At 44.5% G+C, this 13,715-nt stretch overlaps 2 protein-coding genes across 11 annotated transcripts in view; one reads left to right on the forward strand and one right to left on the reverse strand.

Annotated features, from left to right (window-relative positions):
* Positions 1-5,096, forward strand: part of PWWP2A (PWWP domain containing 2A) — a 37,568-nt gene extending 32,472 nt beyond the window's left edge. For 3 of the 9 annotated variants that reach the window (XR_010413233.1, XR_010413234.1, XM_064596596.1), the window contains one exon: positions 476-595. Coding sequence is in view for 3 of the 9 variants with exons in the window: in XM_045901907.3 (XP_045757863.2) it covers positions 476-595; positions 2,930-2,943 (134 nt within the window). In the remaining 6 variants the exon portion in view is untranslated. Of the gene's footprint in view, positions 1-475; positions 1,373-2,929 lie in introns of those variants that run through there. The other 6 variants (XR_010413231.1, XR_010413232.1, XM_045901907.3 and 3 more) reach the window with 3 other exon arrangements.
* A 7,828-nt stretch (positions 5,097-12,924) lies between these two features.
* Positions 12,925-13,715, reverse strand: part of TTC1 (tetratricopeptide repeat domain 1) — a 50,690-nt gene continuing 49,899 nt past the window's right edge. Inside the window, exon 8 of one of the 2 annotated variants that reach the window (XM_045901949.3) lies at positions 12,925-13,555. In XM_045901949.3, coding sequence (XP_045757905.2) covers positions 13,422-13,555 — 134 coding nt within the window. In that variant the 3' untranslated portion in view covers positions 12,925-13,421. The remainder of the gene's footprint in view (positions 13,556-13,715) is intronic. The other variant, XM_045901944.3, reaches the window with a different exon arrangement.

The following is a 13,715-nucleotide window of genomic DNA, read 5'->3' on the forward strand; positions in this document are numbered from 1 at the left end:
AGTTAGTGTGCAAAGGAGAGGAGGCGTCAGGTAGTTTGTGGTCATTCTGCAAAATAGGGTCTTTGAGCTCACTGATGCAATAACGTGGACAAGGAAGACAACTTCAGCTCTCGCCATATACTGAGAAGATAGGACTACTGCAACCCTCAGTTAGTAGTAGGCTAGGAGAAGTTTTTTAGCTGGAACATTAACGTGGGAGTTAGCCGCTCAGTGTGGGCGTCCCAAGGCGTGTCGCTGCTGATCGGACTGGTGCCGGAGAGTGCCCTCTCCTGGCTAGCGCTGGTGTGTAGACACACCTCACGTCTTGTCTTTCCGTACCCAAGCTTCACTTCCTGTGAAGTCAGCAAGTTATCTAGAATACATTATGAAAATTCAACTGAATTTTGGTCTTATTTTTAAAATTTTTTTGTAAAGTGGATTTGAAAGAACTCAAATGACTGCTCTCCTTTTGTTAACTTGGTTTTTTCTACCATAGGTCTCAACAAATGGCAGCTATTACATCAGACAGTGACGAGTCCTGCTGCTCCCTTACAGTGTCTGACAGACCACTGTGGATTCAGACTGGGAGCATTGAAGTTAACAGTGAGACGGGCAGGTCTGTCTGTGCTAAGCCCTGCCGCAGAGTGAAGAGGGCGTCATGTCATCACTTAATCATTCTGAAGTAGATCAGGCTAGACCTCAAAGAATTCATTCGTTCTTTTTCTGTAGTTTTCAGTGACCTTGGTAGCTGGGTGTACCTCATGTAGGTGACAGTTTTAACGAGTGACAATAACTGAGTCGTGCTAAGAAAAGTAGAGCTAGCCGCCTGTGAGCTTCTCTGAAAGGAGTTTCTCCTAGGGTGCTAAAAGTTGGCTATCAGGTTGTAGAGTTATGTCACATAGCAACCGAGTCACCGTGGGAAGTCAAATAGTGGATTTCTTGTCTTTTCCCTATCAGTCTTTGTCACTTTTATATCCACTTCTTAGTCATTCTTAATGTGTATCTATAAGATTATGTATATCCGTATGAACATATATATATATATATTTTTTTTTTTTCTTAGTGAATTAACCTCAAAACCATTGTCATTTACATCAGGAAAGCCTAAACTCAGAGGGGCCATAATCTTTACATTTATTGAGACCTCTTTGGATAGCGCCTTAAAGGCTTCGTTTGGGCTCTTACACAGCTGAAAAGGTTTAAGGTTTCTGTTGTGCTGCCGTTTAACCTCTCTCTCTTTGCTTCCTTGAATTAAGGCTATTTAACCCTGTGGTGGTTGCGAGCTGGGTCAGAATGGCACAGTTGGGATCGGAGATTGAGGCTGGGAGGTTCTGGACTCGGAGCTGTACTGTAGGGATGGCAGCGACGCTGATGGTGATTTCTTGAGGGAACGGTGTGTTAGTTTTCTGCACCTCTCATAGGAATAGTAAGACCTGCTTCAACCCTGGGCTTGCTTGTCCACTTGAATAGGCCTAAGGTTGAAGCCAAATACTGAGTCGTAAATAGAAGGAAATGGAATTGTGCATGGGATTGGCTGTTTTCCTTTTTTTCTTCTCTTTCAGTTTACTTCCCAAGCTTTGTGTGGGTCTAAAGAGTATTACAATACTAGTTTTAAAAAATAAACGTTTCTTAGTTCAATGTCAGATTTAAAGGTGTTAATCATTGTTTCTTCAGAAGCGAAGACTATTCACCTTCTATTCTGATGTGTGGGGTACTTACAGCTAGAAGCCACTGTTCATTGCTTGAGGAAAACGTGATAGAATATCCGGTTACTGTGTTTTATAGGCCTCGATCCAGTAAGTCAGGGAGGCAACCCAGGAAGCTAACAGGAGATCAAGAGTTCTAGCAAAGAATGGCAAAGATTCCTACTTTGAAATGTTTGGAAGTTAAATATTGGGAAGGACGAGGGTGGTTTTTCTTTTTCCCTTTTTGCATTCTGTGTTTATTTTGTCAGTTGTTATTCCACTGAACACGCCACAGATCTTTGGTTTGGTTTAAAAATACATTGGACACACAAAAAAAATCATCATTGTCTCCACGATCACTTCTTTTGGAATTTGAGCTCTTAACTGTTACTTAGTCTACCGGGTCCGAGAGGCATTAACCAAGGATGATAGAGGATTGCAGTGGGGTTTTTACCACTTGGTATTAAAGGGAAGTCGATAATGTTGGGCAGAAATTCCGGTCATGCTGGCAGTAATTTTTCTAAGCCTTACCCTCTATAAATGTTTTGCTCAGTCTCGCTTCTTGTTGGAGGTTTGGTGAAGAGAGCCTCTGCTCATGATCTGGTGTGCTGGTGTAATACGGGACACTAGTCAGTCCACCTGGTGTGCAGAAGTTGTCTTCGAGTAGCAACATGGCGCTCTGGACGCCTTCTGATGTGCTGTGTGTCCCTCTGGGAAGGCACCCTCCACCCCCCTCGTTTGCTCTTTGCGCATGCGCAGATGGTACGGTCTGCCGCTGACCCGCGCCTAGCTTGGTTTCCGGTAGGAATCGGCTCCCGTCTGGAGGCAGCCCGCGCAAGGAAGGCCACTGGTGCCTCCGACTGGCCCACGGCAGGCAGCGGTGTGGACTTCCAAAGGTTAACATGGATGCCGGCGAAGGGGCAGCATAGAGAACGAAGCTAAACGCCCCCCCTTCCCCCAAAGGCAAATATTCATCAACAATGATTTTTAAAAATCTACTCAAGTGCAGACTGACTCTGTGAAGGTGACAACAGTTTTGTGTTGGAATTTGGCCAGATGCACTTTGGAAATACAATGAATGCTTCTGCTGGTTTAGAGTGGAAGTAAATGGTTTTTTCAAGTGTCAGTTAAGTTTAGCTGATTTAAAAGAAGTAAGTGTGACCCCATAATCTACATAGGGCCGAATTTAAACAACGAGGACATCATTTTTCTCCTATTTACTTGTGCTTAACTACATTTTCTTCCTTTTCTTTACTGTATTTCAGCACAAAGACATTAGCAGGCTGCTGGTTTCATGGACCCGTCCCACAATGACCCCACACCAGAGCATCAGGACTGAATGACATTGGAGACTCAGATTTTTAAAGCTGCACTAAGAAGTAAATGTTAAGGCAGTGGTTAAAACCGAAGTCTATAAAGGGGCACTTGCAAATTGTGCCGTATTAAACCGAAGAAAAGGTATTAGGGGAATATTTTATAAAAAATGAACTATTGCAATAAATTATGCATGAGAGGAGGAGAAAAGTGATATGAAACACGCAAAGAACTCACTTGAATTTTATATATATGAAGAATCACTGACCGTAACTTTTTCTGAATGTGAAGTTCTTTCAGTACAGTTTGGACAGGCCTAAAAGGCATGGGATGATGACACAGACGCTGAATTAATTATTTTTTAAACTAAAACTGTGCTTTCTCCAAGGTTTTGTTAATCAGTTCAGATATGAGCAAAGGCATTTCTAAGATGGCTCTCCTGTAACAGCAAGAGTCACGGCTGCCTGGGCAAGGCCAAGGTCTCCTTCAGGGTACCAGTGGAAACAACAGGAAAGATGCTCTAACATCCTACTGAAAGGATGGCAAAGTGCCCCACCCCACCCCGCAAAGAGAATTTGGATCTTTTCTTTCTTCAGTAAAACAGGGCTGTATTATCTTGAATATACGTTTGCTTGTTAGAACATATTAAGATGTATTTATTTGCCACCAGTATTTAACATTTTGTGCACATTTTCATAACTGCATTCTTACCTTTTAAATTCTGACTCAAAGTGGATAGGCTAGTGTTGACCTTAGAGTGAAAATTTTTACTCCAAGAGCTATTTCTTAATTCTACTGAGGTGGAAAGGCTTTTTCCCTGAATTTTGATGTGGACCTCTCTCATGGAGAGCCCCTTCTAAGTGCAAGATATTCTCCCAGGTGTCAGGTGGGACTTGACCCTGGGAACAAGCAGTAGGAACAGACCCATAAAGAGCTTTCATGCATGGAACATGAATTCTTATTAATGGAGACCATAATGTTTTTCTTGTCTTTGGAAATACATATTATGAAAAACCTTAATTTTTCTTTTTAATGAATGGAGAAAACTTTCATGAGAAAACCAGATGGACCTATTAGTACTACATTTTTAAGGCGTTTTATATTTGATGGTGCAGTACTTTTAATAATAAAACAAGTTTTTTAGTGGCAATACTGATTTATTTTTTAAACCAGAAAGATAATCCATATTGATTACTTAATACAAAAAAAGGGGGGAAAACGCCAAAAAATAAAATACAAAATTCATTTGAAGCAACGTAACAGATAAGTGAGCATTTGGCTCAAGTGTTTAAACTTTCCATAATCTTACTGTACAGGTTTGGGATTTCTTAATAACCCCACACTCAGGATTAAGAAAAGGTTCTGAGAGCTGGAGAACAGTTGATACATCTGACTAGCACTTGTTTTAAAGGAAGACAGTCTTCGATGAGCTTAATACAAATTCTAATTGCACTGCAAGTAATTAAAAGCTTGGAGCACATTCTAAAGTCCTTTGGGAAATCTTCACGAAGTCATTATGCACATTTGATCCAATCTGAAAAAGTCAGCTCAGAACCTGGAGCAGCAGGGAGCTCTAAAGATTATGTGTACCTCCACGGCCCCCTCCTCTTCCCGGCCCCAGGGCTTCGGGTGGGGTCCATCTAGTTCTTTCTGAGATTGAACACCAGCAGTACCTTTCAGGCTCACTTCAAGAACCAGACAACTCCACGCCATGGCGGACTGTACAATACTTTGCGCAGAGTGATGGAAGTGACCAAGAAATAACACAAAGGCAAAATCTGATCTCTCCCAATTCTTTTAAGTATCTAATATTTTTTCTCATGACAAAATTCTCAAAGGTGTTTTGTTATAAACCACATTTTCATTTCTTAATAAATGAAATTTGGTGGTACTTAAAATCTAGACATACCATGTTGCTATTTCACTTTTCATTGCTTTAGTTGCTTAATATTTAAGCTCTGCTTCATGCTACCTTTGTATTTCACATCTTCACAAGCCTCTTTCATTCTGTAGACTTGAATGACAAAAGTTGTTTCTCATCTAAAGTACGCGAAGACTTAAATGTTAAAGAATGTTGTGTAACATTTATCCAATAAAGTCTTGATTTTTTAAAATTTAGTTATTTCAAAACTTTTGTTTACTTTTTAGGAATTAGGCTTTTAAAGGTTATTTTTTATATATTAAAGATGCAACCACTAGTTGTTCTTTAGGGAGCTGTTTTAAGTAACATTGCTTCCTTAGGAGAACAGCCTGTTTTTCTTTAATCATTGGGAGATTTTAATGGGACCCTCTATGATCAAGAAATAGAGGAAGGGTGAAGAGTTTAATTAGGATCCTGTGTACAAACATGACTGTTTTCTGATGGAAACAAATATGCTACCCTTCAGAGTTGGATGTAACTGAGCAAATATCTTTTTTTTTTTTTTTTTTAAAGATTTTATTTATTTGACACAGAGAGAGATAGCGAGAGCAGGAACACAAGCAGGGGGAGTGGGAGAGGGAGAAGCAGGCTTCCTGCCAAGCAGGGAGCCCGATGTGGGACTCGATCCCAGGACCCTGGGATCGTGACCTGAGCCGAAGGCAGAAGCTTAACGACTGAGCCACCCAGGCGCCTTGAGCAAATACCTACTGGTAGGTTTGTTTTAGTTTCAAGAAGTCCTGCCTTTATGGATAAATGGTTGCTTCTTTAAAAGCCCAGCATGTCTGATGTGTGTGACCAGAAACACTCCGTTGTCAGGAAAAAAATGAGCCTCTTAAAACCTACCAGACAGCTGAGATTATTTTTAGACTGACCCAGAAACTTAGGTTAGTGTGCCTCCCTCGCACCCCCATTTGAGTAAAGCAATCCTTCTGAAGGCTGCCTGTTATTGCAGAGTATACATGGAATCTTCACTCTCAAATGTACTCTCATTTCAGTTTATCTGGGTCTAAAAAGGCCGTCACTGGAGTCTGGCTCTGTTAGTATCTTTTTCCCCCCTCAAGTTTCCTAGTAATGAAAATGGTCCTAGAGAGAACCAAGGTAGACAAGCCATGTGCACATTATCGGGAAGGCCTCCACGTGACAGCCACCCCGCCCCGATACACTCCCGATCATGTTATGTACGTGTGTCGCTAGGCTTATAGACACACCTCCTAACAGGAGAGGGAGTGAGCGATGAGACCAGTGGCTACAACTTAGGATCTTTCTGGTGCTGTCTTCATGTGAGGAAATCGAAGTTTGGATTCATGCCCCGAAATAATGTATGGAATGTACCAGTTCCTTCCTGGACATGCTGGGCATGTCACTGCAAATATGCACTATAGAAAAAGGTAAGCTGTTTTCCTGCTTTTATACCTGTTAACTCATTTCTCCTTTTTTAAGTAATGATTCTGACTCCTCCCTCAGTGCTTTGTAGAGCGCACACTATCTTTAAGCATACCTTTCTCTAGTGATGACTATCACAGTGAAATTTCATGGCCTAACTCCTTTGCTCTGATACCAAGAAGGCAATGAACCTGGAATGAAAGAATATACGTCAGGAATACTGTGCGAGAAGAAGAGCGAGCCGGCCAACCCCAGTGGCTAACCATTTTTTTTTAAAGATTTTACCCATTTATTTGAGAGAGAGAGCACATGAGAGGGGGGAGGGTCAGAGGGAGAAGCAGACTCCCCGCCGAGCAGGGAGCCCGATGCGGGACTCGATCCCGGGACTCCAGGATCATGACCTGAGCCGAAGGCAGTCGCTTAACCAACTGAGCCACCCAGGCGCCCTAGGTCACCATTCTTAAGAGTTAAGAATACTTGTAGGATTAGCCCCTTTCCTGATTCCCGTGACGCACATCTATCGAAGCAACCTAACGCAAAGGAAGCCGAGTGAGCTGGTGATACTTAGGAGGAGGATGCTTCTATACAGACGACCTGCTTTCATCTACAGATGTGCATTCTGAGTTCTACCAGTTACCTTCCTGACACAAGCACACAGCCGCACTGGTCCAAGACGGAATTTGTTTACCTTGAGTGAAACAGTCTGCGATCTTCTGCTTCTGAATTCTAAGCTCAGTCAGTGCCTAACTCCTGTGGGCCCTGAGTGCACAGCTCAGACCTGTGATCCAAAGGCGAACTGTACCAGCAGCGTGAAGTACGTCAGGGCGAAGGAGCGCCGGCTGTGGCACTGTTCTAGAACAAGCACAGCTGGGGCTTGGGAAGACACAGAGCAGTGTTGTAGGAGCAAGGGGGTGGAGGGGATCCTTCACATATCTAAATGCAGCTTCTTTAACACCTGTGGAAAACGAGGCAGGCTGGAAACACTTGCAGCGCAAGCTGAAGCTCTAACTCTTGGGTCTCTGATGCCAGCTCTGCCAATGGCAGGATCTAATCCGAGTCTCACAGCCCCAGGAAATGATCCGATCTGTCCTCCCAGTTAACTTCATGAAGCAAAGTTGCAAACAGCGCTGTTATTCTACTTTGGGGTAGTCAAACTCTCTCTACAAAACAATATATTTGAGACCAACTACCAGAGACGGTCCACCAAAGCCTACATTCCCTGAAATGTAAACTGTTCTCCCCACTTTACTCCATTCCCTGGCTTCCCATTCCTGGCCTCCTTGAGGATTTCTGTCTTTAGTCTGTTTGAAGACTTGACCCTTTGTAGATTTCAGACTTGCTACATTTGGGGAGTTGGAGGGCACTTGGGTGCTCAGGCGATGTGACACGGCGTGAGGCGGCTGCCTAACGTGAGCCCCGGTGGAGTGCCTGCGGTAGAAGTCCCACCCGGGGGAGCTGTACTCTCAGCAAGCTAGAGCTCTAGGAGCTGGGACTGAATCATGGCCCTAAATTATTAGCTATGGGCTTCCTTGGCAGGGGGACGGCAGGCCATGCCATGCTTTAGCTAAGAGGGAAATGTGAGCTTCCAAAGTTTCCCCTTGGGTGAAAGGAAAAAGGTCAAGAGTCATATTTCTAGTTCTGGCCAAAAGAACTTAACTCCTACGTGGTGGAGCTTATTCCTAGTTTGCAGACCTGAGAAGGTCAGAAAATGAGAAGATGGCAGTATTCTTCTAAGTATTCCAAACATTTGTAAAGGCAGACTGGTATAACCAACAAACCCCATGTATCCACCCCGAGCTTCACCAATTACCAGCTTGTAGCCAGGAGGACTGAAATGTTTTGTGCTTTGAAGTATGAGGCCATCCTCACTAGTTTTCATAAACTCATGATTTTGGTTTCTCTGATTGCCCCTTGAAGGATTTGAAGCAATTATTCTGAGGCTCTAGGGTGATTTTAGCTCCACCTCTTGGGCTGGCTGGTGGCAAGTAATCCATTTCTCCTTATCAGGAGCATTATTGGGCTTGGTCTAGTGTGGACTCAGGGCAGCTCTGCAGAGAAGGAAGCAATTGGAAATTACCACCTCCTTTTTCTGAACAGTTCCCTGAAGGCACAGATTTCCTAGCCCCTTCTGCCATACTCTGCATATACTTCCTCATTAAAGGAAATGAAGGTGACAGAAGGACTAGGCTTGTTACTATCGCAGCACAGAGGGTGCAGGCTGAAAAGGGGTGGACACATCTCCCTGAAATTGCTCCAGGATTTTACTAGGGCTTAGGGGTAGGTATCAGGCACATGGTAATAAAAGTATTAGAGGAAGAGTTCAAGGCCTTAAGAAATAAGGGAGGGATGAGGTGAAAGGATCGCAGGACAAGTGATCACAGCAATAGGAACAAACACAACAAATGGAGCCGAGCTGGCGGCGACCCCTGGGCTGCAGGCCCACAGGCTGCACCCAAAACACCGAGCTCCTGCGGCTCAGCCCTGCCTTTCAAGCCAACAGTGAGCTTAAGGAAGAGCTCAGATACCACAGGAAGAGGGACAGAGGGCTTAAGTCATGGATTTTTCCTGTCCTAGGCGGTTTCTCAGATTGGCACTCTGGTTTTAGAGGGTTACTGGACCCTTCCCTTTAAAGATCTTTCTTAAGGAGATTAAAGCAGCCATTCACTTGCATAGCTGTTCCCTCCCTCCTCAGTCTCCTATCAATACCTTCCCCTTAGACATTCCAACTTTGGCCAAACCAGTTGTAAAAGACAGGATCTGCAAGTCTGGTTGGCTCTTAGGATCAGACACACAACCCTTGCAAAGACATCTTCCAATCAGGTTTGCATTTAATACCTGCTGCCAGTTTCCCATCCCGCAGTAGTCTAGTCAGAGTAAAATGCCTCCACAAAGTTCCTGTCTGATCTTTCTGAATCAGTCTGAATTCCAGCATGAGAGCCGTGTGAAATGTAATTCAGCAACAGTCTTAGAGGCCAGCTCAGGGACCCACGGAGCACCAGAAATAATCACCAAGCCCAGTATTTCCAAAAGCAGGTCCCTACCTTCAACGACACAAAATGTTGCAGGAAATAGGACTTTCGTCATTTATAGACTAAACGAAGATTCATGCCTTTGATTATACCTGAGTAACTCTGAAGGTCCAATGTGTGAGGTCTTGACATTTTACTGAAGCTCAAATGTAGGCCCAGTGCCGCAATGTTCAGGTCATTAACTAGTAGGCTCGGCCACTCCCCAGCCTCCACATCTCAGCAAGGTGTAATAGTCTCTATTCCTACAAGCACAATAACTTGTAATAAGATATGGCATTCTGGGGGGTGGGACAAGGAGCAAAAGGATACGGGGGAAGAACCCAGGGGCAGTGCTTGTGATGCAAGGCAAACCTGTATGGAAAGTATTTCTTAGAAAAAGAAGGGGATCTTAAGAATAGAATTTAACCATAATTCAGATCCATGATGTGAGGAAAAGGAACTAATCCACAGTGTACTCCCCATAGAAAAAGCACTAGACGAGCAGGACTTTGTTGCAGAAATAGTCCCAGTTTCCCAGGTGAACCCCTCTGCAGGAGGCTCCGGTGAACAGAAGTCGCTCAAGTGAAAGTTGGAGGGGTGCTTAAGACACAGTGTGGAGATACAGAGAACACAAGATTCAGCGGAAATGTGATCTGGGAAGAAGGTGGAGAGGCTGAAACGAGAGGACAAGGTGGGGATTTCTGAAAGTCTCAGGACAAATCCTTGCATATATCTAAGATGCAAAAATGAAAATTTAAAGACCAGGAGACACAGGCTTACTAGCCAGGTTGAATGCTCAACCTCTGAGGGCATTCTTTTTTTTTTTTTTTTTTTTTTTTTTTTTTTTTTTTTTTTTTTTTAAGATTTTATTTATTTATTTGAGACAGAGAGAATGGGAGAGAGCACATGAGAGGGAGGAGGGTCAGAGGGAGAAGCAGACTCCCTGCCGAGCAGGGAGCCCGATGCGGGACTCGATCCCGGGACTCCAGGATCATGACCTGAGCCGAAGGCAGTCGCTTAACCAACTGAGCCACCCAGGCGCCCACCTCTGAGGGCATTCTACATGGCGGCACATGATGGGCTCGACTGGTTTAAAGTGATTCTTTTTACAAAGTGTCTAGGCTTTATGTGTACAAGTACTGGATTCACTGTTGAGAAATCCTAGCTGAGCCCTCTAAATTAGCCAGAACCTCACATCTACTCAAATAAAAACACTACTGTAGAAATTTAACTGGGACCATAAACTGCAGGGTGCCGAGGCTGTTCTGGGCAATACACAGGGAAGTCCAGATCAATACACTGGTCCTTGCTAGGTGAAACCAAGCTGTTGTCTTTCACTGCCTCCTACCACATTCTTTGGAAGGTGAAAAGTAGCACATAAACCTCCTAAGCTGACATTTCAATCACTTGCTGGGTCTTAAAATTTTGAGGAAAATGACTAGTTTCTAGTTATCTTGAGATAACAGATAATGGTTAGCAAAGGAGACATTTTAAAAACCAGGGACTGACCAAAGGGTACAGAATCTGGAGACTTCGGGATAGTGATGATTATTCACACTGAGAACACTTCTTGTAGAATGCCAATTAGGTTTCAAGTAGAGGAGTAGGTGTTGGTGCTATTAAGAAAATAAATATGGCCCTTACCTTCTAGGAGCTCATGGAGGCAGATAGGGGATAGTAGATCATAGTAATTAAATAAAATGTGTCTTAAAGTCTTCAAGGAAATTCTAGAAGGAGATCCAAAATTATTTTGATCCATTGCAATATTATTGGAATAAGAACATACGCAATATCAAACATTTCTATTCTATTCTCAGACATTTTCAAAAGGTTTGAATCTATTTTTTCTTCCAGATTTGTAAGTAGAGAAATAACTGTGGTTGATTAAAAAAATGCCCAAAACAACACTCTTTGCCTTAAGAAAATTGACATCTAGTTAGATTCCCATCCTTTCCTTTCCAGATGCATTACTTGGCCCACTGTGAGATTTCAGTGTGGTGGAAATGGAGGTCGTGGTGGAGGAGGTGGAGGACAAGGGAGAGGACAAGGGGGAAGGCGTGAGAAGCAAAACCTCTAGAGCCCGCAGCAAGGGTAGCGTCTTAAGGCAGGCTGCATGGAGGCAAACACGGCTATTTCCCCACTCCCTGGGGAGGGTCAGCGCCCCGACCTCGTCCGAGGTTCAGCTGTTAAAAAGTCAAAAAACTTTCAGCTGGAAGTCTTAATCTGGCAAAGTAGCTCTCAAAATGTGGTCTGAGGGGCGCCTGGCTGGCTCAGTCTGTAGAGCATGTGACTCTTGCTCTTGAGGTCAAGAGTTCAAGCCCCAGGTTGGGTGTGGAGCTTACATTAAGAAAACAAGTAGTCTGAGGTTCTCAGCAGTTCCTGAGACCCTTTCAGGTCTCCACGGGGTCACAGCTATTTTCGCGACAATACTAAGGAGGCATCTGCTTTTCACACTGTCCTGTCACCGGTAGGCGCGGTGCAGGATGTGCCAGACTCCAGGACATGATACTGTGATGACCCGAGTGCCGGAGCAGATCTAAGAATCTTGCTATATTCTATCAAGCCACACATGAAAGGGATTTGCAAAAATGTAGAATGATGGCATTCTTTCCGAAATGTTCTTGTTTTGGGAGGTGTTTTTCTAAAAATAGTACTTATACTAATAGGAAATGTATTTGTTATTTTTAAAGACATTACCTAAATTGTTAAGAGAATCCTGTTTCAATTTCTCATCTGGTCAACATCAGTGGATATAATCCACAAAAACAAAACACTCTCAAGCCTCCCTCGAGCGTGAAGGGGTCCCGAGCGGGGGAGAGCTGGCAGGGGCCCCCCGGCACCGCCCTCCGCGCGGGGCACGCTTACCGCCGAGGCTCCGTCAACTTCCGGGATTGCGCACCCACACTTTTTTCTGGAGCGTCAGGTGCCAGATCTGCCATCAAGACAGCAAAGCCGAAGTAACCACACTCCTCCTCCCTCTCCTTTCCCTTGCTAATCCCATGAAGAAGTTCATTTCACCATCTGGAAGGCAGGCTCAGCGTAGAGTCAGGACTGCACATGCTTCCGCTACCCACCGACGCTCTTGAAGGGGCTTCGAGGAACGCTCACAGTTCCCGCTGGGAGGAGACCCGCAACGTGACTCACACCATGAGACCTGCGCTTCCCTTCTAAAAAGGTGAAACCTGCACGTCACTGCCTTTGACACTCCAACCAGAGCAACCGGAAGCTTTTCACCAGTAATCATCAATGCCTAGGAAAAAAATGCTAAACCTACCTTTGAAACCTCTGGGTTCAGGTAGCCTAAACGATGACAGTTTGTTCCAGGATTTACATACCACCATACCTGACGGAAGCTGTTTTTGGTTGAAACTGTTAAGACTGATGCTTGGGCAAAAACACCCATTTTATAATGATCTGCACAAACCTGAAGAAGCCCGAGACAGTTTGTGAGGTGGAGTTTCTGCGTTCTAGCACGTGGTAGAACAGTCACTTCTTCAAGATCATCTTCGAGGTGGCAACTAAGACTTTGGGCAGACTTGTGGACTCCGGCAGCACTCAGCAACACTGCTCCCGAAGCCAGAGAAGCCTTCTGCTTTAGCTGTCATTATGGGGACAAAATTCACAAGCCAGCTCAGACCGTCACAGAAAGCGTTTATTTACCACAGGAGAAACCAGGAGACGCCGGAGCCCATGCCCGGCAGCCTGGGCGGTGTGAGTCATCAGGGACAGGGGACAGCAGGCGGGAACCCCAGGAATCATGTTCGGGCAGTCTCCGACCGGCAGGTCTGCTCGGGCCGGGGGATGCTCTGGCTGGGCTCGCGTGTATAGCTCAGGGAGGTCAGCTTTGACAAGCAGGCTTCGTCCCGGACAAAGCCAAGGACAGCCAGAACCAAGGGCAAGAGCTGCAGACACCACCTTAAAATGGGAATCAAATTAGGCTTATGACATCAGAAGAGCATTTCAGCCTGATCGGAAAACAAGAGGGAAAAGGGAACACTGGGCCCCAGTGGACAGCCTGTCTTCGAGATAAAATGCTTTTAATTTAGTTAAATATTGGCAGGGCCTTCCCCCTTGTTAATAGCAAGCGGCACACAATCTCCAAGCCAGCTTTACAAGCTACTGTTAACTCTGTTATCTGTTATTATTTGGATTTTGAACAAAATTGATGGAGTAGGAACCAGTAGAGGAATCCTGTTTGATCTGGAAATTTTCGGTGGAGAGGCCAAAAGGTCGAAGAACCAAGTTCCCAAGATCTTTTAGTTTACCTGCAATGTAAAAGGGAAAATTCAGAGAAATATGGGGAATAAACAGAAGCAGGAAGACCCAACCGATCCTGCCTTACTATCTGACTAGAAAACATAAAGAGCATCCCTCTGCAGTTAAAGAAAGTCCTGCTTTTAAAACTGTGAAACCTTTAGTCCCCTC

Source organism: Mirounga angustirostris, unplaced genomic scaffold (assembly GCF_029215605.1).
Source record: "Mirounga angustirostris isolate CCGP_5_RB_7025 unplaced genomic scaffold, mMirAng1.0.hap1 SCAF_7, whole genome shotgun sequence".
In the NCBI taxonomy this organism is placed as follows: domain Eukaryota; kingdom Metazoa; phylum Chordata; class Mammalia; order Carnivora; family Phocidae; genus Mirounga; species Mirounga angustirostris.